The 26,684-nt window shown below is 53.0% G+C and overlaps 13 protein-coding genes across 13 annotated transcripts; 5 read left to right on the top strand and 8 right to left on the bottom strand.

The window, feature by feature from the left end:
* Positions 1 to 253: 253 nt before the first annotated feature.
* Z520_06470 (uncharacterized protein) lies at positions 254 to 1,296 on the top strand (the record flags this gene model as incomplete). The annotated part of the gene is made up of 4 exons (XM_016776970.1): positions 254 to 607; positions 660 to 670; positions 724 to 809; positions 866 to 1,296. The coding sequence occupies 4 exons, from the start codon at positions 254 to 256 to the stop codon at positions 1,294 to 1,296; spliced, it is 882 nt and encodes a 293-aa protein (XP_016631815.1).
* A 481-nt stretch (positions 1,297 to 1,777) lies between these two features.
* Z520_06469 (U6 snRNA-associated Sm-like protein LSm6) lies at positions 1,778 to 2,119 on the bottom strand (the record flags this gene model as incomplete). The annotated part of the gene is made up of 2 exons (XM_016776969.1): positions 1,778 to 1,833; positions 1,879 to 2,119. The coding sequence occupies 2 exons, from the start codon at positions 2,117 to 2,119 to the stop codon at positions 1,778 to 1,780; spliced, it is 297 nt and encodes a 98-aa protein (XP_016631814.1).
* Positions 2,120 to 2,657: 538 nt separating this feature from the next.
* Positions 2,658 to 3,809, bottom strand: Z520_06468 (uncharacterized protein; the record flags this gene model as incomplete). The annotated part of the gene is made up of 3 exons (XM_016776968.1): positions 2,658 to 2,688; positions 2,740 to 3,481; positions 3,539 to 3,809. 3 exons carry the CDS (start codon positions 3,807 to 3,809, stop codon positions 2,658 to 2,660), a joined length of 1,044 nt encoding a protein of 347 aa, XP_016631813.1.
* A 1,152-nt stretch (positions 3,810 to 4,961) lies between these two features.
* On the top strand, positions 4,962 to 6,655 carry Z520_06467 (uncharacterized protein; the record flags this gene model as incomplete). Its single annotated transcript, XM_016776967.1, has 4 exons — positions 4,962 to 5,175; positions 5,238 to 5,434; positions 5,508 to 6,476; positions 6,539 to 6,655. 4 exons carry the CDS (start codon positions 4,962 to 4,964, stop codon positions 6,653 to 6,655), a joined length of 1,497 nt encoding a protein of 498 aa, XP_016631812.1.
* A 302-nt stretch (positions 6,656 to 6,957) lies between these two features.
* On the bottom strand, positions 6,958 to 7,530 carry Z520_06466 (uncharacterized protein; the record flags this gene model as incomplete). Its single annotated transcript, XM_016776966.1, has 1 exon — positions 6,958 to 7,530. One exon carries the CDS (start codon positions 7,528 to 7,530, stop codon positions 6,958 to 6,960), a length of 573 nt encoding a protein of 190 aa, XP_016631811.1.
* Positions 7,531 to 8,698: 1,168 nt separating this feature from the next.
* On the top strand, positions 8,699 to 9,454 carry Z520_06465 (uncharacterized protein; the record flags this gene model as incomplete). Its single annotated transcript, XM_016776965.1, has 1 exon — positions 8,699 to 9,454. One exon carries the CDS (start codon positions 8,699 to 8,701, stop codon positions 9,452 to 9,454), a length of 756 nt encoding a protein of 251 aa, XP_016631810.1.
* Positions 9,455 to 9,656: 202 nt separating this feature from the next.
* Z520_06464 (uncharacterized protein) lies at positions 9,657 to 10,973 on the bottom strand (the record flags this gene model as incomplete). The annotated part of the gene is made up of 1 exon (XM_016776964.1): positions 9,657 to 10,973. The coding sequence occupies one exon, from the start codon at positions 10,971 to 10,973 to the stop codon at positions 9,657 to 9,659; it is 1,317 nt and encodes a 438-aa protein (XP_016631809.1).
* Positions 10,974 to 12,398: 1,425 nt separating this feature from the next.
* On the top strand, positions 12,399 to 14,024 carry Z520_06463 (uncharacterized protein; the record flags this gene model as incomplete). Its single annotated transcript, XM_016776963.1, has 1 exon — positions 12,399 to 14,024. The coding sequence occupies one exon, from the start codon at positions 12,399 to 12,401 to the stop codon at positions 14,022 to 14,024; it is 1,626 nt and encodes a 541-aa protein (XP_016631808.1).
* A 737-nt stretch (positions 14,025 to 14,761) lies between these two features.
* Positions 14,762 to 15,395, bottom strand: Z520_06462 (60S ribosomal protein L36; the record flags this gene model as incomplete). Its single annotated transcript, XM_016776962.1, has 3 exons — positions 14,762 to 14,845; positions 14,933 to 15,115; positions 15,339 to 15,395. 3 exons carry the CDS (start codon positions 15,393 to 15,395, stop codon positions 14,762 to 14,764), a joined length of 324 nt encoding a protein of 107 aa, XP_016631807.1.
* Positions 15,396 to 15,703: 308 nt separating this feature from the next.
* Positions 15,704 to 17,140, bottom strand: Z520_06461 (uncharacterized protein; the record flags this gene model as incomplete). The annotated part of the gene is made up of 1 exon (XM_016776961.1): positions 15,704 to 17,140. The coding sequence occupies one exon, from the start codon at positions 17,138 to 17,140 to the stop codon at positions 15,704 to 15,706; it is 1,437 nt and encodes a 478-aa protein (XP_016631806.1).
* Positions 17,141 to 17,423: 283 nt separating this feature from the next.
* On the bottom strand, positions 17,424 to 19,178 carry Z520_06460 (uncharacterized protein; the record flags this gene model as incomplete). The annotated part of the gene is made up of 1 exon (XM_016776960.1): positions 17,424 to 19,178. One exon carries the CDS (start codon positions 19,176 to 19,178, stop codon positions 17,424 to 17,426), a length of 1,755 nt encoding a protein of 584 aa, XP_016631805.1.
* Positions 19,179 to 19,520: 342 nt separating this feature from the next.
* On the bottom strand, positions 19,521 to 22,048 carry Z520_06459 (uncharacterized protein; the record flags this gene model as incomplete). The annotated part of the gene is made up of 4 exons (XM_016776959.1): positions 19,521 to 21,192; positions 21,239 to 21,471; positions 21,520 to 21,885; positions 22,013 to 22,048. 4 exons carry the CDS (start codon positions 22,046 to 22,048, stop codon positions 19,521 to 19,523), a joined length of 2,307 nt encoding a protein of 768 aa, XP_016631804.1.
* Positions 22,049 to 24,281: 2,233 nt separating this feature from the next.
* Positions 24,282 to 25,877, top strand: Z520_06458 (T-complex protein 1 subunit beta; the record flags this gene model as incomplete). Its single annotated transcript, XM_016776958.1, has 1 exon — positions 24,282 to 25,877. The coding sequence occupies one exon, from the start codon at positions 24,282 to 24,284 to the stop codon at positions 25,875 to 25,877; it is 1,596 nt and encodes a 531-aa protein (XP_016631803.1).
* Positions 25,878 to 26,684: the final 807 nt, after the last annotated feature.

Here is a 26,684-nt window from a genome sequence, read left to right as displayed (position 1 = left end):
GGAATCAAGACCGTCACAAAGGAAGGCTCGTTGTTGTTATTTATCTCTACTAGTATTGGGATTGTTTTCATCTCTTTGCCGCCACCCAACTTTTTTTTCAACTCGCGCCATTGCCATTGCGGGGTCGAGACGATTGTTACCCCTCGTCCGCGTTTAGCCCACGTGCCTCTGCCACTGGCAATTGTCCGGAAGTTTTCGACAAGGAACGGTTCCTTTCGGCATTGACATCTGCCTTTCCTCACGACATTCAAGCATGAAAGGGTCAGAAATTGCTGAGCCTGCCCAGAGTGGCTTCGCTCCAGCTGCTGCCTATGATGCTCATCGACCATCCTATCCCGAAGATGCAGTCCAACGCCTCCTCGAAGCCTGTGAAGTTGCGGGTGTCAAAGGTGCAAAGATTGCAGATCTCGCAGCCGGCACGGGGAAATTCACAGAGATTCTGGCAAGAAGACCAGAAGAGTATGATATCGTTGCCGTAGAGCCGCACGACGGCATGCGGGCGCAACTGGAGCACAAAGCTCTTCCCCATGTGCGGGTTTTGAAAGGCACGGCCGAGAACATGCCGGGCATTGCTGATGAATCTCTTGCATGTCTCATAGCATCACAGGTGAGTTCCGAGGGTGATTGACGGGGGGCGAGGTTTTCTAATCCGCCCGTAGTCGTTCCATTGGTATGTCCAAGCATTCCACAAAGTATCTTCTGATGATCTGATGGCTTCTCAAGGTTTGCCAACATGGACGCGTTGAAAGAGATTGCTCGGACCCTGCGGCCAGCAGGTGTATTTGGAATGATTTGGAACATTGATGACTGTACAGTTGGTGCCCCGCAACCAAGAAGGGCAGAAAGCTCACCAGCCATGACACAGATAATTCGCCAAAATCCTGGACAATCCATCGTGGCTGGGAGCAAGCGATGCGCGACGTGATTTGGACGTTCGAGGACGGGTCGCCACGCTTTCGACACGAGAAGTGGCGACAAGTGTTCGAGGACCAGACCGCGAGTAACCCATTGAGCCTGAGTTTCGCCAACCCACTGTTTGGGTTGCCCTTGGGTGAAGGGAGCGTCGAGTTCACGTCGTGGCTGCCGAAGGAAGATATTTGGGGTAGGCTGAGGACGTTGAGTCAGCTTGCGATATTGGAGGGTGAAGAACTGGACAAGGTGAGAAAAACATTCGACGACAGTCTGAGGTCGGAGGGGACCGAAATCAATCAAGACGGCTTGGTGGCCGTCCATGGCCGAACTGTATTCTTCTGGACGAGTAAAATCCCTGCTGAGCCGCTTAAGAGCAGTGGCTAGATTTGTGGAAACCAAACACAATATTTTCGATGATGGCTTGCTGGCGTCCCCGAATACGTTCCCAATGCTTCTTGAGGCTGTGTCTTGTGCGGTCCAGCGCACGCGATTTATCCTGTAGCTCTCTCCATGCGCATGATCACTCCCCTCCTGAGATTCTAAAGCGGTTGGGTTCCACTGACAGCCTAGAGTATCAATCCAAGAAATGGATCAAGGCACCACCGTCTCAGGTCCTGTGATCATCCGGGGCACTCTTTTTTCGGGGGTTGTCAACCGTGCACATCAAATGGGCGTGTGTGTGACTGTTCCCTCTTCTCCTAATCTGGCGCGCTGAGGCAGTTGATGGATCGTTCAGCAAACCAGTTCCGTATCCCATCAGTCGCTGGAAATATAGAGCACTGCATCATCACACCACCGCGTCAGTAAAATCCTCTTGAAAGACCTCTTCTTGACGGCTCCTCCCTTGGCCCACAACCTTCCATCTTCATTTACAGTTTCTCTCGCCGGAAGAACCATTGCCTTCCTTTCCCTTCCCCCCTTCTGAACCGGCATGAAGTAGTGAGCAGCGAGTAGAAGAAAACGTACCGTTGTTCCCTCTGACAAAGGCGTCGCCATACTTGCGTCGCATTTTCCCGTCCACGTATTCACTGCACTTCTCCAGCGCGATATTCATGTACCCGTCCACACTCTGCAATTCGCCCTTGTAAACCACCCCCGAGTTGAGCTTGACGGTAACGGGGACGCCGATAATCGAGGACAGGAACGAGGCTGGGTCTTTGGGGTCCGAATTGGACGGTGCGCCGGTGGGCGAGTTGTGGTTTTCCATCTTCTACAGGGATCGAAGGTGGTTGAACGAGAGGAGGGTGGGAGAGAAAGAGAGACAAGGGTGGTGGTAGAGATGGCTGCACTGCGCGTAAAAGCTTAGGAGGAGCTGTGTCCGAGTGTCTGCGCAAAAAGGGTCAAGGGAATCAATAGTGAGTTGGTGGGCGAGAAATTCGATTTGATCTGCGCGGTTGAGCCTTGCAGGGCGCCAGACGAGGAGGAGCGGAAGAGCTCACAACATACCGAATTCCTTGGCGCAATGGAAGTGTCACTCACGACACAGAGTACTCGGTACTAGTATTACATTTGATCGTCTTCCATTTACCTATCCACTCATATCCAGACGCCTTTGAATCTGTGGTCGAGGATATTGTCACAGCGAGACACTCAAAATGTGTCCCTACTGTAAAAAGTCGTTAAAAATGACGGTCCTTATACAAAAGCCGCCGTCTTCCTCACTGTTCATCACCTGCAGTTACCCCCAGGTAGGGATCGAGAATAACACCCCGTACATTGTGTCATATCAGCATCTGCATCACTCCTTACGGCGGTTTCTGGCCATAGACAACGTATCTGCAGCGGCCTGGTTAGTCACTGTACTCGGTCGACAAGCATATCACTCACATTGGGAAGTAGCTGTGAATCCTCTTGCTCCTCCATTCCTGGCGCACCTGAACCAGGAGTGCTTCCAACTCCTCGACGGACCAGCCAAGGAGCTGAGTATACACTCTGACACTCAACCCAAACACGCCGTCCAACAGGCCGACAAGTGTACATAGTCCTGATTGTCGCAGCATCGGATCTTTGGCCCAGGGTCCAATTGGCATTTTAAATGGTAAGATTTGGATGTTGATGAAGCCTACTTCTCGCATCTGTTCCGCCATCTTATCTGGGTAGCATCGACCGGTCATGCCACCTCTTTGGACACCTTCTTCCCACAGACTTTGCCACTTCATCACAGCACTGTTTGCGGGGATGGTGTTGTCGTCGGAACGGATATCCAGATCGAATTCCTGGCACTCCACCCATCCACCAGGCTTCAAGGACGCAAACGCTTGTTCGAAGAATTTGGGCCAGTTCCTGATCGAGAAACCATTCATCTCGCGGCTGTGCACCAGATCAAACCGGCCAGGCATGTCCCATGGCTCCTCCAGATCAAACACCTGGAACTCGAGGTTTGGAGCCACCCAGGTGGGCTGGATGGGTGACAAGTCTATGCCCAGTACTTGCGCTCCCGGATATGCGTCTGCCACGTCCATGGCCCAGATACCAGTGCCTGTCCCCACGTCAAAGACTGAGGTCGGGTGCTCTATCGGGGCATAGAAGAGTTTATCTCTCATAGCGTAGCGAAGGCTGTGGTAGTGGACTGGCCCGAAGTGTCAATGAGGATCAATCGACTGGGTCGTCTCTCTGGAGGACTTACTGTCCATGCGCTCTCTTTCAGCCTCATCGTTGGGAAGGACGAACTTTTTGTCAGCCTTGTACGAGTGGTAAGTCCTGCCATTTTCCTGCTCAAATGCGTAGATACTGGAAGTCACCGAAGCCGTCGACAAGGTGCCTTCTTCGTATCCTGAGTCGGTGTCACTGAACGATTGCTCGATCGATTCTATTGGCAGGGCAGTAGGCACCGTAGCCGTTGCTCCCGATTCTGGGGGTGTCTGTCCACTTCCCGGATTGTTGTTGGAGGCTGACATGGTGGACTATGTATTCAGGCCATCCACCAAGGAAACATGGTCGACTAGGACGGGTATAGCAAAGACGAAACCCTCAGCACGACCCCAGCAGATGATCGATCGCCTTGACCTTCAAGTTCCTGACATTTCTGGAAAATCAATTACTTCTTTCCAAGCTCTGTATGACGAAGCATCAGGATTTAAAGCGCCGTCATCTTTTTTGCCAAGTTGCCCACACCCATCGGCTTCGACGCATCCCCCCATCGGTCCGTCTTCAGCAACAGCAGTAGCAGTGGGGGTGCTTGGTCAAGTCCCTTCCACCCGCTATCGGTCTGATTGGCAACTCTTGTCTACCTAGGGATGAGTCGAAAGCGAAAAAGTCACTTAGAGAGTGACGGGATTTAGGGAACTTGGTGCGGCGCCGCCGAAGCTCCCCGACTAAGTTCCTCTAGGCCTCGGTAAGGGCCCTAGGAACACCAGTAGCGCCCGAAGAGGAACGGCGTGGCATTTCTATCCCCTCCTCTCCCACGCATGAGCAGGCTAGGTGGGCAGACGGAGATGCTACAAGTATGTATCTCGCATCTACAGGCCTGAAATTGGCCTTACCTACTCATGGCTCGACTCACCGGTTTGTTTCTCTTCAGTTGGATCGGCTGGTGTCAAAATGATCAAATAGGTCGGATGCGCACCAGCTGAAGTGGCCCTGGTGGCCCCTCATCCTGAACGATCTCTAAATGACGGGCCCAGGGGGACTAGCAAGATCCTCTAGGAAACTTGGTGGACAGAGGCGAATCACCAGGCCCCCAATGGTGCGTAAATGTAGCCGAGTGCTGCAAAAGCTGCTCTAGGCCACCATCTTTCAACCTCCTATCGATCAAGGACAACGCCCTAAGCCGCCCACTTCTGCAGCGGCACTGAAATGGCGATCGACGGCACCCGTTCGCAGAAACGAGTGGCTACCAGGATGAACCTTGCTGCTCAAGCTTGTGCACCATTCCTCCTTGTGCATCGACCTTACTTTTGAACGAGCTCTGCATCGATTTACGTGGTCACTATCGACTGGTCTATAACAGGTTCTGTGTCCGTGCTTCATTCTAGTTGTTGACAAACTCCATCGGTGCTCCCCACGATTTATCTTTCAAGCCCGGTTTGTTGACAGCGGGAGCACTCGCCATGTTGAGCTCATCGGCAGTCCAGAGCTCGGTGGCTCTAACACTCGTTGTCGTTGGTTGTTTGCTCAGCTATCTCGCGGGGGTATATCGCACTTATAAAAAGCTTAGTCACTTCAAAGGTCCCCCTCTGGCTGCCTTCACCAGCTTGTGGCTCGCTTCGCAGGCGATCAATGCGCGCATGCCCACGGCCCAAAAAGAGGCGCTGAAGAAATATGGTGAGAATCACCACAGTTGACATGAACCAGCAGGGAGGTCGGGACTAACCTGCATCCCGCAGGATCACCGGCACGGATAGGTCCCAGCTTGCTGGTCACCGATGACCCTGACCTTCTCAGACATATGAGCGCTCCTAGGTCCAAATGGACGCGAAGTTCGTGGTACGACGGCATGAAGCTGGATCCCAGAGTAAACAACATCTTCTCTGAGCGCGATGAACGACGGCACGCGGAGATGAGATCGAAAATGATCGGGGCAGTAAGTCCATCGGAGCTAGACGCATACCGCTGGACCCTTGAATGCCGGGTTCTTTTTTGGCTGACCGGTCAAGTATTCTGGGAAAGAGGTCGACACGCTGGAATCCGATATCGACGAGAACCTACAGAGATTGCTGGCTCTGATCAAGCGAGAGTACAACGGCAAGCCCCTGGACATGTCACTTCTGGCGTCGTTTTTCACCCTCGATGTGCTGAGCCAAATCGCATTTGGGGATGCCTTTGGCTTCATCGCAGCCAATGAAGACCTCTACAATTTCAACAAGATTGCAAACCAATTCTTCAAGGTTATAGAATTGATCGTCAACCATGACACCCTCCGCAGATTCATTCAAAGCAGGCCGATGCAGAAACTCTTGGCCCCTAAAGGCACAGACGAATTTGGTCAAGGCCGCGTTATTGGCATCGCGCAAAAAGCAGTCGCGGAACGCTATCGCCCAGATGCCAAGGTGAAAAGAGATATGCTTGGACACTTTATCGCAAAGGGCCTCAGTCAGACACAGGCTGAGGCCGAGTCGCACCTACAGATCATTGCCGGCTCCGACTCGACGTCTTCTGCTCTGCGCATAACAATGATGATGTTGATCGGCAGTCCAGTGGCGTACCGAAAGCTCGTCGCCGAAATCGACAAGGCCGTTGCGGACGGCAAGATTTCCTACCCGATTGTCAGGTTTAGTGAGGCGGCCGAGCTCGAGTATTTGTCGGCTTGCATCTGGGAGGGCATCAGACTGTTCCCACCTTTGTTTGGTCTCCAGAGCAAACTCGCCCCTCCCGAGGGCGAGACGATCAATGGAGTCTTCTACCCTCCAGGCACTCAAGTGGCCTTCTGCTGCGAAGGTCTTGGGCGGAGAACAGACATCTTCGGAGCGGACGCAGATCTGTATCGGCCCGATAGATGGTTGCACCCTGATCCGGAAGTCAGGGCGAAGTACTTGAGGACGGCGGAGCTGATGTTTGGGAGCGGAAGATTTGCGTGCCTGGGCAAGAACATTGCCATGATGGAGTTGCACAAGGCATTTGTCGAGGTGAGTTGGCACTGCCATCAACGTGTCTGGGCTTGCTTTGCTCTAACCAGTTTGCATTCTAGCTTCTTCGCAACTTCGACTGGGCCCTCGTGGACCCAATCAAGGGCGCTACGACCATCGCCCACGGTATCTGGGTGCAGGAGAATATGATGCTGGTTGCATCACCCCGGCAGGTTTGATTATATGGGGGTGGGTAATGCAGTGCGATTTGTGGTGAAGCTTTGGTAGACGTCACACGCTGCGGGTGCCTGGTACCGTGCACGGACACGTGCAAAGAATATGTTTTGTGAAGATGAGGGGACTAAAGGGGGGAAAAGGTCATACTTATTTAATGATTGCATGCATACCCTGCCTCGATCGACCGAACTGGTCAACTAACTAGGGAAAGAAGAGAGAAAGAGAGTAAACAAACGGTGCGCTGCTGGTTCGCGTTACAGGGAAACCGACCGCGCGAAGTGCTGACCCGCTGGATTCGCCCGGTCTAATATGCGATGCCGACGCCTTCGCCTTCATCTTCAGGGTAGTGTTCATACTCCCCCTCCTCGTCTGGGGGATAGTCTAGTTCGCCATGCCAATCATCATCTTGATCCTCTTCCTCTTCCTCTCCCTCTTCCCACTCCTCACTATCTTCATCTCCATGCCCGGCGGCCTGCGCGTGGGCGTCTTGGTCTGTAGCTCCATGTTCATGCTCAGCGGCGAGGCTTGCGTGGTCGTCCAGAGCAGCTTGGGCGTCTTGGACCGTAGCGTGGCGCTGGCGGGTGACGCCCTGCATCCGCGGTGCCGCCTGGCCGAGGACGGCATTCGGCTCGTTTTCCTCATAGTCTGGAATTTCTTGACCGGGATGAGCTGCTGGTTGTTGCTGTTGGCCTGGCGTGGCTGTATCTGATGGTTCGGGATGACCTGGCTGGGCGTCCTGGGCCGGAGGGTGGAGCTGGCGGGTTACGCCCTGCCTCCGTGGTGCCGTCTGGCCGAGGACCGCATTCGCTGGGATGCTCGGATGTGTACTGGGAGCAGCTGATTGCTGGGATGGCTTTTTCTTCCTCAAGAAGGACATGCTGGCTCGCTGCGCTGCTGGGTAGATAGAAGGGCTGAGGAAAGGAAGAAACCCAAGTGAATGGCGGTCCGGAGAGTTAGCACGGACAAAGAACAAGATCCAAATGAATCGAACCAGAGAGGAATATGCCGAGTGAAGAGATCTGACGAAAAGGAAAAGCTCAGAGAGTTTGAGAAGGCCATCCCCCTTGCCATTCTTTATAGATTCAGGTGCTTGTATTCCCCCAGACGTACACTGTTGCTGCGCCTCTCTTCGTAGATGCGTGAGGGGAAGGTCGTTACACGCAATATCTCCTTGAGAACCACAGCTGTAATCATTCCATAGCTGCATCATTTCTGGATGCTTACTTAAAAAGCTTTGTGGCTCTGGCGGCTCGTAAACAAGAAAAGAAAGGAGCTGACCACATCCCCTCCAGCCGTGCTGTGAGTGTAGCAATCGGAAACTCCCGACTCAAGCCATCCCGCCTAGCAGGGAATGCGCCTAAGCGTATTAATAGAGGTCCCCCCAATGTTTGGACAAATCTGGCCCCGTTTGGCTGTCCCCAATGGATGATGCTTCAGTCTCACTCAATAGCATTGCGCCAGAGGCCTCAGATGAAAAAGGCAAAGGGTATCCCGTTACCCGCCTTAGTCAGGCTCTATCGCAATGCTACCCGCTTTTTAGACAGAAGGCGGCTAGTATACTTAGATAAGGTAGGTTCTGACATGCGTACTTGGATATTTTTGTCTGAAGTAAAAGTTAAGCATTGAACAAGATGGTGGGAAAGATGGGGGATGGAGAAGATGATGGTGGTGAGGAGTAGCAACCTTGGACCTCAGCCTCGTCCTCCTTTCGCCTGTCAAATTGAAGTTGGTGAGCAGGGCGTCGGGTCTTGGCGCCGAGCAGTTTATGTACTCAGTTTAGGTACTCAAAGCAATGACCAGTTGTCCAGATACATACGTGGTAATTAATTTTGTGATCGAAGGTGGTCAGGCAAAATACGCGTCGTTTCTCGTGGACCATGCTTTTCTTAGCTGTCAGGATGAGCTGAATCCGTGGGAAACGCGTCCCAGGGGTCGGTACATGCTCGCAATCCCTTCCCTCGGTTTCCACTTCTCGAGGGACCTTGACACTCAGCAACCAAAAGGCCTTAAAGAACCCCATTGATCCGCAGCATTGGGATTCCACCATGTCATCTAAACCGCTGCCCACAGACCTGCCCATTTACACCTTTCCCTCCGCACAGGATTTTGAGGCTTTCCTCGACCGTGAGCACAGAACCGCCCCCGGGTGCTATGTTAAGCTCGCGAAGAAAGCGGCGGGTGTGCCTTCCATCTCGTCTGCCGAGGCGGTCGAGGTCGCACTATGTTTTGGATGGATCGACGGCCGAGCAAATCGTTTCGATGAGAACTGGTGGTTAGTCAGATACACACCACGCCGGTCCAAAAGTATATGGTCCCGAAAGAATGTGAATGCGGTCGCGAGACTGGTCCACGAAGACAAAATGCGCCCGGCAGGCATTGCCGCGGTCGATGCTGCCAAAGCGGATGGCCGTTGGGCTCGTGCTTACGACGGCCCAGCGACTATAGCTTTGTCGGACGATCTCGCTGCTGCTCTTGCTGCCGTGCCTGTGGCGTCCTCGTTCTTCGAAGGTCTGAGCAAGTCAGAGCGATATGCGGTGCTCTGGCGCGTACAGACAGCTTCACCTTCAAATCGGGTCAAGCGGATCGAAGCAATCGTCCAGATGCTGGCGAGTGGGAATGTGCCCGGTAGAACGGCAAAGCCCCAAACGCAGCCCAAGAACAAACAATCCGTCAAGAAGACGGTCAAGAAGAAGTCCACGGCGAGGCAAAAAGTGGCCATGGAAGATCTACCAATCGCGCAGTCTCTACCAACGACCAAGCCTAGACAGCCTCGACGTTCTGGGCTACGGCCACGAAGTTGAATCTCCAGCCTATTCCTTCAAGACATGATATCCTGACGAGACTATTACCTCCGCCCGCTCAGCAGTGGCGAGTTGAACCTTCGATGGCCTCTTTGTTTATCAATGACCTCTTGGTGGTAAAATTCAACCCCCAACCTACCACAACTCTCCGGTGAGTCGTCAACATGCCCCCTCGAAGCTCAACACCTGCCTCTAAGCAGTACTATCCTCTAACCTGTGTCCATTCTGGAAATTCCAGGTCTTCTCTCTTTATCGACATCATATTCCGATCGTCGATGTATTCCCTCAACGGGAGCTTCTCAAACTGGCTTCTGTTCCCAATGTATATGCCCCTTTTCTGGATCAAGCGTGCATATTCCATGGTCCTTCGCACAAACTCAGCGTGATCGCCGGTCTCAAGGTACTCGACCAGCATGAGGACGTCGAACGCAGCTTGACTCGTGCTAGCGACAGTGTGCGGCCTAAACCCGGCGAGTGCATCCCCAATAAGCACAACTTTGCCGCCGTAGAAGTCATTGGTTGGAGTGATCACATCAGTAATACACTGCACAAATGGGTTCTTCGTCTTCTGGACCATCTCGGACATCTGTGGAGGTAGACGATCTCGACCACGTTGTTTGACCATTTCCCACGCCTCGGGTCGCATCATCCCGGGCGGGATGGTAAGTCGCCTCCTCTTACCATCCTTATCGGTCATCACCTTTTCGAGCTCCTCCTCGCCTTCAGGAAAGTTCGTGTACCAGACAAAATTCAGCAGTCGATTCCCTGGCTCTATTGCCCCGTTGATCCCGGGGATGGTGTATGTCAGATTTTGGATTCCCGGAGCATGGAAGAAGGTGAACCTCTCCACAAACGCCTTCCTGGCTTCCTCAGACGCTTCATTCTCAGGTACCGTGCCTCTTATCACGCAATAGCCCGCATATTTTCTCTCGACTTCCGGGCATAGGATCTTCCGGACGGTCGAGCTCGGCCCATCCGCGCCGACAAGCATATCTCCCACGACCGACTCTTTTCCGCCATCAGCCTTGTCATAAAACACCCTTATTTGATCACCTTCGTCCTGGAAACTCGTCACCGTACAGCCATATCTATAATCGATCTTCCCGTCGCCAGGCTGGGGCCCGGGCACATTGCAGTACCCACTTTCTTGGTGGTCATAATTGGCGCGGAGCATGTAATAGCACAAGTCCCAGCTTGTCATGGTCTGCTTCATGACTTCCTCATGGACAACCTTGCCCGACTGGTCGAGGTACATTCGCTTCTGAGACGTTACAGCGACGGGCCGCTTGCAGCGGTCATACCGCTCGAAAAAGGCCATGGTATCGCCGCCGGCGACAAGACCGGCGCCTTGATTTTCTAGCAGATTGGTCGGGTTGCGTTCGAGGATCGTCGTGTCGTAACCATGCTGCTTGAGCGCCACGCCCGTGAAGAGTCCGCCAAGGGAACCGCCTACAATGATGATGTGTTTGGGTCTGCGGGCCGCGGGGCCCGGCGTGCCATTGGGCTGTGACCCTGCCATTGGGTTCGTTGTCCACTGGCAAAGCTTCGAAGTGTGTCGTAAGAGAAGCGGGCATCAGAATATATGTAAATATAGTGGGACCATCGAAATCAGAGAAGCTTACGCCTCCAGGCACTCCACGGAGGCTTCCCGTTGGAGAGAGCCATATTATCCTCTGGGAAGATTGGGCACACTGGTGGAGGAGACGCAGCCGACTTGGGGAAAGAGCAGGTATGATTGGGGTTTGATTAACACGATCAGTGCTTCCCCAGAAAAGACTCTCGGTGGAATGGCATTCAACCGATAAACCCCGCAAACGTCATTCCTCACAGATGCCCAAATTCAGCCTTGGGGAGGCTTGGTATGAACCTTGACGAACTTGAACCGCGTCCGAAGTAGACAAAGATATGGAGAGCTGCTCCCGTCTCGCTTCGGAACATGCCTGCGAAGGCGGACTACAGCGACTCATTTTTTAGGTGATTGACCGGGGCTTATGAGACAAAAGCCGCAAAGTCGCGCCCTGACTCAGCAGCCGCCTGGCACAAGAGGAGAGATTCGAAGTTACAGAGGATGACCTTTGCTAATGGCTACGAAGTAGATGTCAGTGATGTCGTTGAGTTGGTGATGGACCTCGCTCTGGAGACATCCGCAAGCATGATCGTATGAGGAACTCGAGAGCTAGGGGCATGCCTGAGGGCCGCCGCGCACCTGTCCATCTTTTTCACCATTCGTACGAAATCGGTTGAAGAGACATGCCTACCTTTGAAACAAGCGAACTCGCCTATAGCCCAACGAGGAATAAAATGCCAATGTCAAAGTGTCTCGCTTCGACACTGCTGGTGACTGGCGAGAAGGCTTTCATGAAGCTAAAGAGGCATATATGAACGAGGAAGTTGGAGTGTACAAGCACATTGACAACTCGTGGCGTGGATGATGAGTACTTCCACCAACATGTAGAAGACCCGGAATGAGCCAGAGAATTGCTCTTTGTGTCGTACGCTTACTCGACCACCAGCCGACTCGAAAAGTAGAAGAAGACGAGCTGGCAAGGTCCCCTACTAGGCTGGTGTGAACCCGGAGATCCTCCCCCTCAGATCGAAGCTGGTTTGCAAATTTCAGCATCATCCGCGTTGTCTCCTTCCTGCCGGCAACAGAGGATCTGCGGTATGGTTCGCATTCGAGCTGGCTATTCTCCTTCCTTTGAGACAGCGCGGGCTATGGGTGTGAAGCACCAGCGAGGCTGGGCTTTGCCTGATACAGTTAAGCTTCCGAGCGTTTACTGTTACCTACCAGGCAAGGCTGCCCCGCGACCCCAAAGTGCGCCTAACCTGCATCGAGTATCTTAGTTTTCCCACCGTCGCGTTCGCGCGAAGAGACGAGCATAACGGTGTTCTCGCTGGATCTCTCCTCCTCCTCCCATTCCCCCCATACCTCCTCCCCCTGACCATGGCTAGTGGCGGCGTGAAACGACCCCTATTCAGCAAATCGGCGTGGATTGCACCCACGGCTGTGACCCCGGACAGCGGGTCAATCTTCGGCCGCAATGTCAAGTACGAGGACATTGTCCGCGCGGAAAGAGCCGAGCGCGAGAAGAAAGCCGCAAAGGCCAAAGCCCGTGGCGCTGGCAAGGAACGAAGTGAGGGTTCAGACACGAAGAGACGGAGGATATCAACAGAAGAAGAGCAGGACATTGAGAGCGGCTCGGCCAGTGAGGTGGAACACAACAATAGGAACAAAAAGAAAGAGACGAAGGAGAAGGCGCGAGAAAGACCTGTGACGCGCAGCACGCCCACGAAACGAAAGACTCTGAGTGATGGGCTGGATTCATCCCCGAAAACACAGCGGTCTCCACGCCGCAAGGCAGATGTGAACAGCACAGCCATCACTCTCGATAGCGGGGACGAGGATGAGGGTGAGGACGATGATCTGATCGTGCTCACTCCCGCAAAGCCTAAAGCGAGTCTCCAAAAATCAAAAGTGGATAGTTTTCTGGATGAGAGGGACTCGGAAGAAGAGGAGGATGAATACCTACGCCTGCTGAAGCAGAAGGCCCGCGAGAAGGCTCGACTGCAGCGCCAGGGCAGCCAACCTGTCCGGACACCCAGTATACCGCCCGACAGAGGGTCTTCGGCAACCCTCGAGAACGCCGCCGATCCAAGATCACCTTCCTTCGTGCAATCACAGCATGACAGTCGGCCAGCATCGTCCAACTCTATCCAAGACTTTGGCGCCGCATCAGCCGGCAGACGCAGCACACCCAACCTCGAGCAACAAGAAAACGACCCAGAAGTCAAGATCCTAATCCAGTCCGAGATCGCCGGTACCAAATCCCTCATCGTCAAGCGGAAGGCATCGCAGTCCCTGAAACAAGTGAAGGAGTTTTGGTGCCAGAGATTCGAGCTCGAAGAGTCTGTTAGGAGGCAAGTGTTTTTCACCTGGAAAGGGACCAGACTGTTCGACTCGACGACAATGCGTGGGATCATCCGTGGATTGAAGAAGGATCATCATCATCGCCAGCGCCAACACCAGCAACGGCGGAGTTTAAGCCTGGGCATTGATGATGACGAGGGCGAGGGCGGGGATGAGGACGGTGGTGGTAATGATGATGATGGGTACGACTCTAGCAGCACCAAGGATCCGAGCGGAGGGAACGTCATGCTCGAAGCCATGACGCCGGAAATCTACGAGCAGAAACAGCGCGACAGAGAGCGTCGTCAAGAACGACAACGCTCGCAAATCGAAGACCAAGACGACGAAAATGAAGGCCCGTCAGACCAGGACGAAGAAAAAAGGGGCTCTTCCGCAAACGCCGCCACGGCGCCAGCCATTGAGGACAGAGACAAAGGCGCCATCGTGATCCGCCTGGTTTCCAAAAACCTGGAACCCATGCCCCTGCGGGTGAGGCCGCACACGAAGATCGGCAAGATCATGCGCGGGTACGCGGCGATGAGGAAAGTCGACGACTCGAAGACGCCGTGGCTGATCTTTGACGGCGAGAGGCTCGACGCCGAGAGCACGGTCGAGGAAGTCGGCTTTGAGGACGAGGATGAGGTCGAGGTTAGTATTCGATGAAGGGGGACCTCGAGAAAAGCATCGACTGTGGGGAGTGGGAGTGGCTGTTTTAGGTATACAAGGGGGAGGGAATATGATGAGAATATATATGATATGAGTGCGTCACACGGGGCGGAGTTGGAGCGCCTAGCTAAGTACCTAGGTACGCTCTTCTATGCATGCAGGTATCAAGAATAAGCCGGCAAGCCAGCAGGCCAGCGGTGTTCACAACAAGGACGAGTAAAGAGCTTTGCTTTGCAGGGTGGTTCAGTTTCACTGGTTCATTGTTCTCACTGGTCGGTACATTCGCTGCCAGGATGACTTGGTTCCCTGTCGATCAACCGGGGAGTAAGTTCTCTTTCTTTTGGTCCGTTCCTGCTCCAAGCTCAAGGCGTCGTTCCATCTGCAGTCGTTCGTTCCCGGCCTTTGCACCCTTGACCTTGACTAGCCAGGGAGCCTTGAGGGACAGTTTTCCACGATTTCAACAGCGCAGCGCCGTCAGATGCTTTTTTCTCTCTTTTGCTTGCCCACCACTCCCCAATATCATTGTTCGCTTCAAACTTGAGGGGCTGGGAAGGAAGGGAAAAAAAAGCCACCACAGTCTCCCCGCTCCAGGTTCGAATGCCTCTTGCCTCAAACCCCGTCCCCATTCAGCTCCACTCCATTCACTTTACAACTCCTCTCTCGTCTCCATTTGTCGTCGTCAAGGAGCATATTGGTGCGCAATAGTAAAACCAGGGTAGAAAGGCGGGGTTTCTCTAGTGGGCGCCGGTTCTTCTGGCCTCGGCGATGACACGCTGCAACTCGTCGACCTTTCTCTTCGCACGGCCGAATGTACCGAGCTATTCGACGACACAAGATACGTTAGTTTCTTCTGCTCTGATAACCTTCCAAGTTTGTTTTGTGGTACGGTGTCTCGGAATACGTACCCTCTTCTTGGCCAACTTCCTCGCACGCTTGTCCTTGCTGTTCCTCAACAGTTCAATCACGCGGCGCTCGTAGGGTGCCAGGCCGGCGACTTCCTTGACGATTTCGCGGACGAAGGCGGTGCGTTTGCTGAGCGCGCCCTTGCGCCGGGAGACTCGGGGCTTGGTGGTGATGGGTGTGACTTTCTAGAAAACCCGCGAAAAGTGGTCTGTTAGTTTCCTTCCTTCGTTCGGGATGAAAGGGCCGGAATTGGAGGGAGGATAAGGGGGGAAAGGGCTATGATTCTGTCCGCCCTTCCCTCAATTGGCCTCGTCCTTGTAATCCGTTTTGAAAACCACCATGTGCCACAGTTTTTCTCGATTGGAGGGGGGGCAGCTGAATGAAAGGTTCGGCGGAGAGATAACTCACATGGCCCTTGTTCAAGCCGACAATGATGCCGGACTTCTCAGTGCGTTCTTTCGCCATCTTGAACGGTCTGGAGAAATGGCGAAGGTGAAACTGAGGCGGTGGAAGTTCGTGGGTGTGCAAATTGATCTGGTGTCCTGGAGCGCAGTTGCAACTTTTCGCATCCAGAGGTGGCGGAAAGTTTGCCGAATGTGTGGGCTCCGAATTAGGAATGGCGCATTGTGGTCTTGGCATTTCGAGCTTCACGGTCCTCTCCCGAGTTTCATCCTCAAACGGTCCCAAGACCCTTTGGATCTCTATTATGTCGATTCACAAGGTCATATTGAAAGGCTGAACCCAAGATCTCTCAAAATACCCGTTGTATAGAGCTACAATTTCAACGCATGCATCACTAACTTCTTGTACCCTTCCAAGGCCTCCTCCATATCCCCCACCGTAAGGCCCTCATCCTTACCATGAGCGACCAGAATACTCCCCGGCCCATACAGATATTTCTTGACTCCATCCACGACATCCAGATTCGGCACATCCGTGCCATAGTTGACAGTGATGGTCTCAAAGCCATCCACATCTGCATCCAAGGGTACGGGCCCGTAGCCTTGCGAGAAGGACAAATCCAACAGCTCCTCCGGGTCGACTTTGCGTACCGCGTCCGTGACAATCTTGCGAACCTCTGCGACGGTTCCCCCAGCAAGCCTGAACGTCACGTCGGCCATGGCGAACTCGGGGACGACATTGGCCGCCACGCCACCTTGCATGATCCCAACGTTCACCGTAGATTTCCCGTACTTGTCGCTCCCGGGCAGTCCACCTTCTTCCTCGGGCGTGTCGCCCAATTTATCCAGAACCACAAGCGCCGGCAGGATCATGCTATTCGCACTCCTCCCCAGCCAGGGGTAGCCGCTGTGCGCCGCCTTGCCACGGGCGCGGAGCGAGAGCATCTCGATCCCCTTGTGGCCGGCGGCCAGTTTACCTTCTGTGGGTTCGCCGAAGAGGATGGCCTTGTAGTGATCGCGGGTGTGGTTGTAGATGTGCGACGAGGAAAAGTGGCGCATCCCATCGCCCCTCTTCTCCTCGCCCACCACAAACAGCAGCGCAATGTCCGAAGGGGAGACACTGGTAAAAGCCGCGGGGTCGGAGAGCAGGTCCAATGCTGTCTGGACTTGGACCGCCACGCAAGCTTTGTCGTCGACCGTGCCCCGGCCGGAAATGAGTATGTCCTTGCGCGAAAACGACGACGTCGTAGCAGCACCACCACCACCCAATTCGTCTCCCTTGCTGGGAAGAGACAGCGAGTACGGGATATGTGGTGGGACCGTGTCAATGTGCGAGGTCAGTAGTACTTTCGGCTTCGCATCCGACGCAGTAAAGCCCCCTCCATACTTCGAAACGTCCGGGTACGCATAGATATTGAATCTCTCCTTCTTCGCACTGGTGCTTGTCGATTGCGCTGCCTTTGGCGGCGGCGGGACACTCTGCGTAACCACTGTGAAATTATGCGCCTCGAGAATCGAGACGAGCAGCTTCCCCACCGCGGCTTCGTTATCGGTAATGGATTCGACTTCGCAAATGGCACGATGCAGCGACAACAAGGGCGAAGCAGCGATCACATCGGAGAGCTTTTTTCCATGTTCGAGAACGTCGTGCGGTCCGACAGCTAGATGCTGCTGCTGCTGCTGCTGTATGGCATGTTGCTGAGGTTGCGCAACTTGAAGCTTTTCATTGCGCCCCGCGGTGACGGAAGCGTGCGTGAGCAATGCAGAGACTGAGAGCAATGCCAGGGCGAAGCTTTGGACTAGCTTCATGACTACCTATCAACCACGTCGATAGCTTCAATCGTGAACACACGGGAGGCGTCGATGAGATTTCAAATGATGGGATGGGATAGTTCGAATACGGGCATGATAAAGAGCTAGGCGGATCTCCGTTTCAACAGCTCCACTACAGATCATCCAAGCGCGGATCCCCCTGTTGGGCGAAGTAATGCCAACAAGAAACCATGGAACGGCTGGATTTTGGAATATCTGTCTGCTATGGACAAGATCAAATTCGGAGCTGATACGATCTCAAGGTGAGGCTTTCTAGACTTCAGCCTTGCGCTGTTCTTACTCCGTTGGTCTGCTTGGCCTTTTTCTTTTCTCTTCGCCGCTCCCACACCATAAGATAGCCCTCCCTGGTGAAAAGCGTCTCGGATTCTGCTCGTTCGACCCAGAGGTCTTGTATCTCCAGCCACTCCGGAAGATCAGTGCGCTGGGCATACGCAACAGCCTTGTCTCGGAGTTGCACCTTCCAAGCCACTTTCTGGCCCTCCGCACCAACGGCTTTGTTCGCGGCGTCGGCGGCATTAGTGTCCTCGCCGCCAGCACTAGAAATTGAGGTTGTATCCAAAATAATGTTGGCAACCATGTCGTAAAGGATTGGCTCCCCGGGTGGGTGGATTGCCGGATTAGGTTCGACGTAGGGTGACATATCCAATCCTCGAGGAGAAGGAAATGTCACAATGGTTGGATTCCTCTCGGAAACGAATTTGTTGTGACTGAAGCGTTTGATATGAAATAAAAGGTAGGGCGGGAGCGGGTGTAGGAGTCGATGTCGGAGTCGATGAGCCGCTCTCTCCATAGCATTCAGCCCGTTGTACTTTTGTAATAGGTTGATAAGTGGAACTTGAGGGATAATATTCTTGGATTCAACCGCATCTCGAAAGAGAGGCACTGGAGGGAGATCCAGCGTCAAAATGAGGAACGGGTGCATGTCCGTCTTGATGTTGGATGACTCCTCGAACCTGAGTCGATCACCCGTCGCATCAGATTTTGCCGTGATCTCTTGTGATTCAACCCGCAATTTCCCCTGGAAACACTTGTATATGGGCGACGAGAGCGCCTTGCGTGAACCTCCTAACGTGCTGTGAAGGTTGTTGAGGAGCCAGGCGAGCAAGTCCACAGGATCCGATTGTTGTGTCAAAGTAAATCTCTTGGACGAACGCAGGGCAATCTCTTGCAACAGTTCATGCGGCGAGACGTGAGATCGGAACGCTCTGGGGTTCCACAGTTTGCGAACCAGCGTGCTGAAGCGCACCGGCAACTGCGACGCCGTGTGAGGAAAGCCATGTAGAAGGAAGAAATCTCTCAATGGCGAAATATGCGCCAATGCTTGCACAACCACATTGAGGTAGTCGTTGGCTTTAATGTTGTTCATGCCCATGAACCCGGGCCTGTATCGCTTGTGGGCAAGGTCTGTCGACTCCTTCGGATCCTTGTCTAGCAGTCTGACCTCCTCTTCCGTGTATTTTGGATCCACCACATACTTGATATCGTCCAGACTCTTGTTGTGCACCTCATAACCCTCGGGTAGGACATAGACTCTCTTGGTCTCCATGTTGATGAAGACATGATGATCAACTTCGAGGGCGTGGAGGTATGCGTGAGACTTTGGGCCTCGTCCTTGGAAGTATTTCCCACAGACCAGACAAGCATAGACGTTAATGTTGGAGAGGGTAACGGAACAGAGTTTCTCGAAGTCGAAATCCAGCAAGGATCGATTGATGGTGTCTAGATAAAGATCATCGTAGCCTTCTGTGGGCGCATTTTGTCGCAGTGGTGCAGCTGGTAGCCGGTCGTCTTCAACGTCTGATTCGACTTCTTCCTCCTCTTCCTGCTCCTCCATCATACTCTGGGAGACACTCGCGCCGTTTGTGGGCTGGACAGTTGGGCTTTGGGGAGTATGGAGACTAGCATGCACGGGGGTTTCTTCCTCAAGAACATCTTCGATGCGCACTTTCTTGCTTGCTGGGGATGCATTGGTAAGGATACCCTCCAAGGGTTCTTCCGACTTTCGTTTCGACATTGTAAACGCGTAAAAAGGAAGAGCGTCGACGCTTCAGTCGGTCTAATGATTGGATTTTGCAAACTGCGCAATAATTTGATGCGGAGAAAGCCTTCCAAGAGCTGATTGGCTGAATCTCAGCCTCGCCGCCTTGCGCTCCTGCTCCCTCACACTTTTCCAAGACAAGAACAAAGCAACCCATAGAGGAGTAAATAATACGACATCGGCGGATCAGTTCTTTTTAGTCCTCTGAAAAAGTGAAACTGACTTTTGCATGACCGAGCGGCTGGGTATCTTTTGAATTACAGGGTACATCGCGTCAAACACTTTTCACCCTTCCCACCAGGTCAATTCTGTGAGACCTCAGATGTTCCCCCAGCCAAATCTCTCGCCCAGACTCACGGTTGCCTGTGTACCGACTGACCATATCACAAAGTTTACCAACCCTTGCATGCCAATCGTGAGGAAGAAATTGCCCCAGAATTGCAGTCTTTGCACCATAGAAAGGTCTCGCACTCCCAGTCCTGACGTGAGAGGCCATACATCGCTAAGCAGTGAAGAGGCCCTGGCCATGTGTTGATCTTCGGATTGCTGGGTGAGAAATCCTCGAGTTAATGACCTTAAGAACATAATGTCAAGCGGGAGCAGGACAATCGACTCAATGATTGAGGTCATATAATGTGCGAATGCTTCAGCTGGGTGGTTTGAAAGAACAGTCACACGGTAGAGACTTTCATCTGCTTTGCGTGTATCCTTCGACTGCGGTTGACGCCGTTGTAACATCTCGTCTCCCATTGCTGGTGCATCCTGTTCTATGACTGTCGGACGGCGCACAGGCCTTGGTGTTGTGTGGGGTAAACTTGCCGCACGAGATATGCCCGGGATAGGGGAGATAGGGGATGGCGTTCGTTGTAGAGGAGAGCCCTGGGATGGGATTTCAATGACAGGAGACCCCTGATCCGGCGTAGCTGGGACTGGGCTCGCTGGTCGTAATTCTCCTGAGTCCGCGGTATCATGCAGGACCGGCTCAAGAAGGGTCTCCAGCGGAACGGTGGGCTGAACACTTTCTCCATCCACAGTCGGACCGCCTGAGAACGGGAGGGGCCTGTCAGGGTCGTCGGTTTCTTCGTGCGTGTCGCTCCAGACAAGGAGATTCTCAGCGTTCGCATTGTCTACAGTTTGGTTATTCCCAGATTGGCGCTCTCCCTGCGCAATCTCAGGTTCGGTGTCACCTCGAGCCTCGCTCGCAGTGCCGGGGCCGGTTACCGCTTCTGTAAAGAGCGTAAGGTTTTCTGGCTCCGGTGTCGAAGTAGACACCGAACTCGACGCCAAAAAGCTTACATCATCCGCCAATTCAAATATGTCAATCATCGAGTGGTCCGGATCCAAATTGAAATCGTGAAAGGCGGCACGGATAGCCATGACTCGAAGGGTCCTCGGCGCACGTCTGAGATCAAGCTCGCGATTCTGTCGATATAGTGCTCGGTAATGCATAGCGCTCCGTCCCAGCAGCTCTATTTCAATATTCGGGCTTAGCTCGACGGCCAATGGAACTCTTTGTGTTTGAATGACCCGAACCCAAAACCATAACGAGGCTGGAATTATTGCCTGAATAGTTTCTCTCATAGACCGTGGGCCCATTTCACCCGAGTCGCCGAAAATAGCCTCTTCCAATTCGACAGATGCGGTCTCAAGGTTCAAATTTCTGGCACTTTGTAGCGATATTCGATCTGGCCGGTCGGGTTTGGCCACCATTTGACGGACAATAACGTAGACCTTTTTGAAGAGATAGTTGCCAATCAGGTCTCTGACGAGGGCCAAGACGAAGGGACTGGAAATTGTCTTCACTAGTAATTGGGTAGAGGACCCCAAAAACAAGTCTGATGCGTCCAGAGACATCCGAATGGGGGAATGGCTGCTGAAGGGTATCATGGCTGACCAGGAGGGCGCCGGATGCAGCGGGATGAGGTATAGCGATTGTAGGACGGAATAGGCGTGGAACGGGTATTCGAAAGCAAACCATAGGACTTGCAGGCTGCTTAGAGTTAGTGAGATGTCGTCAGACTCGCAGGTTTGCTCACCTTGACCAGCGAAGTAACCTGCCAATATTCGATAGACTGAAAAACCTAGAAGGGCGCATTGACTTCGAAATCCTGATTCTTTCGTCTTCTAGTATTGCGACTCTGAGCAATTGGCTGACACGCGCAATTGTACCAGGGAAGAAGCCGGCAAACAGGAAAGCACTCGGGCCCATAATGTTCCACTCAGAGAATAGCATCTGAGGAATTGGCAATCCCAAGTAAGATTTGAAGGTCTGGGCACGTCAGCTACTGCCTCGAGGGCAATTTCTTCTCTTACTTACAAGGAGCCGTCGGCGGAAGTTGATTATCCAGTGAGTAGCGACATTTTGGGCAATAGTCTCGACAATCTCGCAGTAAGCACCAGTGGCATGTTCGTCCAAAAGAAGTCGGTATCTTTGCATGTCACTCATGGATTGCCACCAGGACCGTTGCATTTGTGCTTTGCGAACAACGACACCGACTGTTGACAGAGCCTCATTTTGAGCTCGAAGCAGTCGCCTCCTCAATGTCTCCGAAGCAAGATTTCTTGGATGGCCTCGATCGTCGAACTGCTGGATATAGTCATGGTCTGTCTGACGTTGCGCATTTGGTCCAATGATAAAGTCTCCCTTCTCGTCTTCTAGTGGAGGACCAAATGGAGACCTTCCCTAAATTCAACTGTCAGTTACTTTGAGTCGATGCAGCAGCTTGGTTTCCCGAGTACGAAAAGTGGTCCAAGTGTTGAGATAAAGAAATTCTTCATCAATTCAGAGCTTGTGAAAGATTATCCCTTACCAAAGCTAGACGCGCAATATGCGACTGTCGACCCATTGCCGCAGCTGGCTTGATCCGGTCTTTTGAACATGAACAAGAGCACGGGGATGAAATGCATTAGTCGTCAGTGGTTGTGATCGTAGGGAGGAATGTTCAAACATCGTCTTCCCCCGGAGTTATGTTGGGGGACCCATTGAAGACAGCCAAAGGCACAGTTTCTAGAGCGACACCCTTCCAACTTCAAATTGGACTCTGAACAGTCGCGGCTGGACATGGTTCAGGGAAGGAAAGACGGCGAAAGGCTGAAAGGAGGCACGATGCGCCAAGCAAGTCATGGTAAATTGGCGTCAACTTTAGCCTCCATTGGGAAGAGATTCCACGCTGCTTTGGCCTCGACCCCTTTTTCTACTGCAGCGCAAAGACGCATCAGGTCGGGATTTATGTGAAGGGCCTCGGAAAGCCTTTACGTTGAAACATTCTTCTCTGCATTAAGTGCTTGATAAACATCTCTCTCTCTCTCTCTCTCTCTCTCTCTCTCTCTCGATCTTATAGGTTCACACTGCGTTCGTCCAGGTGCAGCATACGTTCCTCGTGCTCGTCATGGTCTCATAATACCAGAGCCGTAGCGCTCCGTTCAAGCCGTAACAAATAGCTTGCACTGACCTTGACGCGTCGTAATGCAAGTTATGGCCAACAATAACGGATAAAAGGAACGAATTCAGTTGAATAGACCTGCGAGTGAGCCTTCTTCATCCTGTGAAAACCGTCCTTCTTGCCACTGGCCTCGTGTCAGACCCTCATATTATTGAGACACGAAACTTGTAATTCAGGACCTTCATTTGAAGGCTCAGCCAAGAGCAGACTGGGAGTTCATGTCGTGACATAAAGGCCCTAATGATAGACCGCATCCCCTCTCCGAACACGACGTCTATTTCGAGAGGAACCAAAAAACTTATCAGCTTGGCATCTTGCTGAGCGTTACAAGACTTTCAAATAAAAGGGAATAAGCTGAGTGAATGAGAAAACTGACCTTTGTACCGTAGAAAGCAGAAATGTATGGGCGATCTTCGCCAAAGTGCAATGCAGGCCACGTGGACACTATTCATCCTTCTGACAGTCATGCCCGATACCATTTGCTATCTCTCACCAGGATAGAGACTCTGGAGAGACTCTGTAGAGAAGAGCCTATAATAGTGAGACCAGCTGAAGATAGTCTGTTGAAGGTATATTTGCTTCGTTGTGCTTGTGTGGTGGTGGATCAGTCCCGAGGATCTGTACCATCTCCTGCGGGTACTCGTCGCGACTTGAATTTAGGCGCCAGGTCCTGAGCGTTCCAAGTTTGAGGCGGCCCATCTTCCGACGCGGCACCCATGGCTCCGCAGCACCAGGACTAACGGCGTCGTTGCGGCGGGGCTTTCCGACTCCGTCGCCGAGAATCCTCGGTCTTGGAGAATGTAGCATATGGGTCGAGAGAGTGATGCGAAGTTTCGCTCATCACGGCCGGACCGTGGCTGAAGTGGAAGGGTTGTTGATATCTCTGAGCGTGTGCGTAACACCGTGCTATCCGGACATCTTCCTCGTTCGGACCAAGTGACATGCAATTACCCATGTCTGGAAGGTATTGAAGCCTGATGCGTTCGACCAGAAAATTGAGGACAGAAACATAAGAGGTCTGTCGGCTAAGAAAGGGGAGGTGCAACTGGGCGTTGACCAAGGATAGAAGACGGAAACGAATGGTATGGACTGGGCACCGATCGAGGCCCAGAGAAATGGTGTGCGTCTGTTGCTTTTCTATGTCGTCGCAACGAGCTGTCGGCAGGCTTTACGGCCGAGCCGGTGTGGGAATGAGATGTTTCTGTTACAGGCTTGGGGACTCGGGGAGAGGCGAGTCAATTGTAAGATTATTTCATGTTGAGATGCGGGTAGCCCTTGTTACACGCCAGCGACACTGTGCAACGTATATTTGTAGTGCTGACATTCTTGTGTATCGGACCGAAGCTGCAATAGCACCAGGGCCCTTGCGCACCGATATACGAGAAAGGGGTAAGCAAAGATGATGGTGGCAAGTAAGCTAGATGCCCAAAGTCAACATAATCGTGAGAGGCGGGAAGCAACTTCCAGCCTTGCCAAGCCGCAGCCTTGTCATTCCATGGCCTGATTCTCCCCGCAGTCTTTCAAAATTTGGGCTCGCTGCATCTGCCTTGACTACACAGAATTACACTTTCTCTGTCACACCAGTTCCCCTCCGCAGCAGTAGCAGAAGAAGAGGAGGATACCAGGCAAAGACACCATGGCAGCATATTCGAATCCAACCCAAATCTTTGCCGAAGACGTGCAAGAAGAAAAAGGCGAAAATGCACGTCTGTCCGCCTTTGTTGGAGCCATCGCAGTCGGGGACCTTGTGAAATCAACACTTGGCCCTAAGGGTATGGACAAGATTCTTCAGTCGGCTTCAACAGGAGAGATAATGGTAACCAATGACGGTGCCACGATTCTCAAATCCATCGCCCTCGACAACGCCGCCGCAAAAGTCCTCGTCAATATCTCCAAAGTCCAAGACGATGAGGTGGGAGACGGTACCACATCGGTGACTGTACTGGCAGCAGAGCTGTTGCGAGAGGCAGAACAACTTGTCAATCGTCACATCCACCCCCAAACCATCATTGAAGGCTACCGTCTTGCATCACAAGCCGCTTTACAAGCACTGGAAAAATCCGCAGTTGACAATTCGAAAACCCCCGAGTATTTCCGAAAAGACCTCCTGGCCATCGCCCGCACAACACTATCCTCGAAGGTCCTTTCCCAGGATCGTGACCAGTTCGCCAGTTTGGCAGTCGACGCCGTCCTCCGGCTAAAAGGGTCTGTCGACCTGAACCACATCCAAATCATCAAGAAATCTGGAGGGAAGCTGTCCGACTCTTATCTCGACGAAGGATTCATCCTTGACAAGCGCATCGGCGTGAACCAACCGAAGAGATTGGAAAATGCAAAAATACTCGTGGCGAATACTGCAATGGACACGGATAAAGTGAAAATCTGGGCCGCTCGCATGAAAGTCGGTTCAACGAAAGAACTGGCAGAGTTGGAAAAGGCTGAGCGAGAGAGAATGCGTGCGAAGGTCGAACGGATCAAAGCACACGGGATCAACTGCTTCATCAACAGACAACTGATCTATAACTGGCCAGAGCAACTGTTTACAGAAGCGGGAATCATGTCCATCGAACATGCCGATTTCGACGGCGTGGAACGTCTCGCCTTGGTCACGGGTGGTGAGATCGCAAGCACTTTCGACCACCCGGAATCCGTCAAGCTCGGACACTGCGACTTGATCGAGGAGATCATCATTGGCGAAGACACGTTGATCAAATTCTCCGGCGTGGCAGCGGGCCAGGCCTGTACCATCGTGCTAAGGGGTGCGACGGAACAACTACTGGACGAAGCGGAGCGAAGCCTGCACGACGCTCTTGCGGTCCTGTCGCAAACTATCAAAGAACCCCGCGTCGTCCTCGGGGGCGGCTGTTCTGAAATGGTGATGGCAAAGGCAGTGGACTCTCTTGCGCAGAAGATCCCCGGCAAAAAGCGCTTGGCTGTCGATTCATTCTCGACTGCCCTACGCCAACTTCCTACCATCCTCGCAGACAATGCCGGTCTCGACTCTTCTGCCTTGGTGTCGGAGTTGAGAAGCGAGGTGTACAGAGGTATGACGAGTTCAGGCTTGGATCTTTTGACTCCCGGGGGCGGCATCGCCGATATGCGGGAGCTGGGCGTGATTGAGAGCTACAAGTTGAAGAAAGCGGTGGTGGGGAGCGCGAGCGAGGCAGCAGAGTTGTTGCTTCGAGTGGATGATATCATTCGGGCAGCTCCCAGGAGGAGGGAGCGGATGTGAGGACGAGTGAGTGCTGTAAGTGGCAGATGACGAAGGGAAGGGGGATTGATGGGGTTCCTCTGGGCTTCTGCGCGGTACGCCTCAGTCTGTGTGTCGACCACGCTCTCCCAGAAGGAAATTGGAAACTACATGGCCAGTCATTGCCACGCGAATCTGGATCGTCTTGACCACGATGGCAGGAAACAGCCAACCATATGGTGGATGCAAGCCATCAATAACATGCAACGATCGAACCCACGCAAGCCACTTTCGCCCATCCGTCCATCCATCTGCCTGCCTATCCGCTCGTCCACAAACCCCCTTTTCTTCAATCCATCCAACCGACGAACGGAACCAGCGAAAGAATGAACCGGTCGAGCATTGACTGGCTGGCTAGCTTGCTGGCTGGACATATACGGTCCCATTCAATACCACTGGTGCTCTGATCCGATCACGCCAAACACCCACGCCATGGTGTTGCCAGGGGATTGCCGTGTGTACTGCACTCTACTCCACACTTTATCAAACCATATCCCCATAAAATGTGTACCGATCAACGGTATGTAATGTGCTCTGGACGCGACGGGAGTGACAACCAATCGACCACCTCATACAAGAAACGAACTTGGACAAAGATCCATCTCGAGAACATTTTTCCCCCTGCTTGGTGTCGACAGGATCCGTCTCAGTCGCTGGATGCAGGTGGTCGGTCCCCAGAACAGCCCGGGTCTGAAGAAGTGCCACTTAGGCGAGATGCTCAACTAAATATGCCCCGGCATGGAGAAGGCAACATGCATGATGGGTTGCCGCTTGGCCCCCTCCACCCTT

This window comes from Fonsecaea multimorphosa (assembly GCF_000836435.1).
Source record: "Fonsecaea multimorphosa CBS 102226 unplaced genomic scaffold supercont1.12, whole genome shotgun sequence".
Taxonomy (NCBI): Eukaryota; Fungi; Ascomycota; class Eurotiomycetes; order Chaetothyriales; family Herpotrichiellaceae; genus Fonsecaea; species Fonsecaea multimorphosa.
The sequence above is the reverse complement of the archived record's forward strand: the minus strand, read 5'-3'. Positions and strand labels throughout refer to the sequence as shown.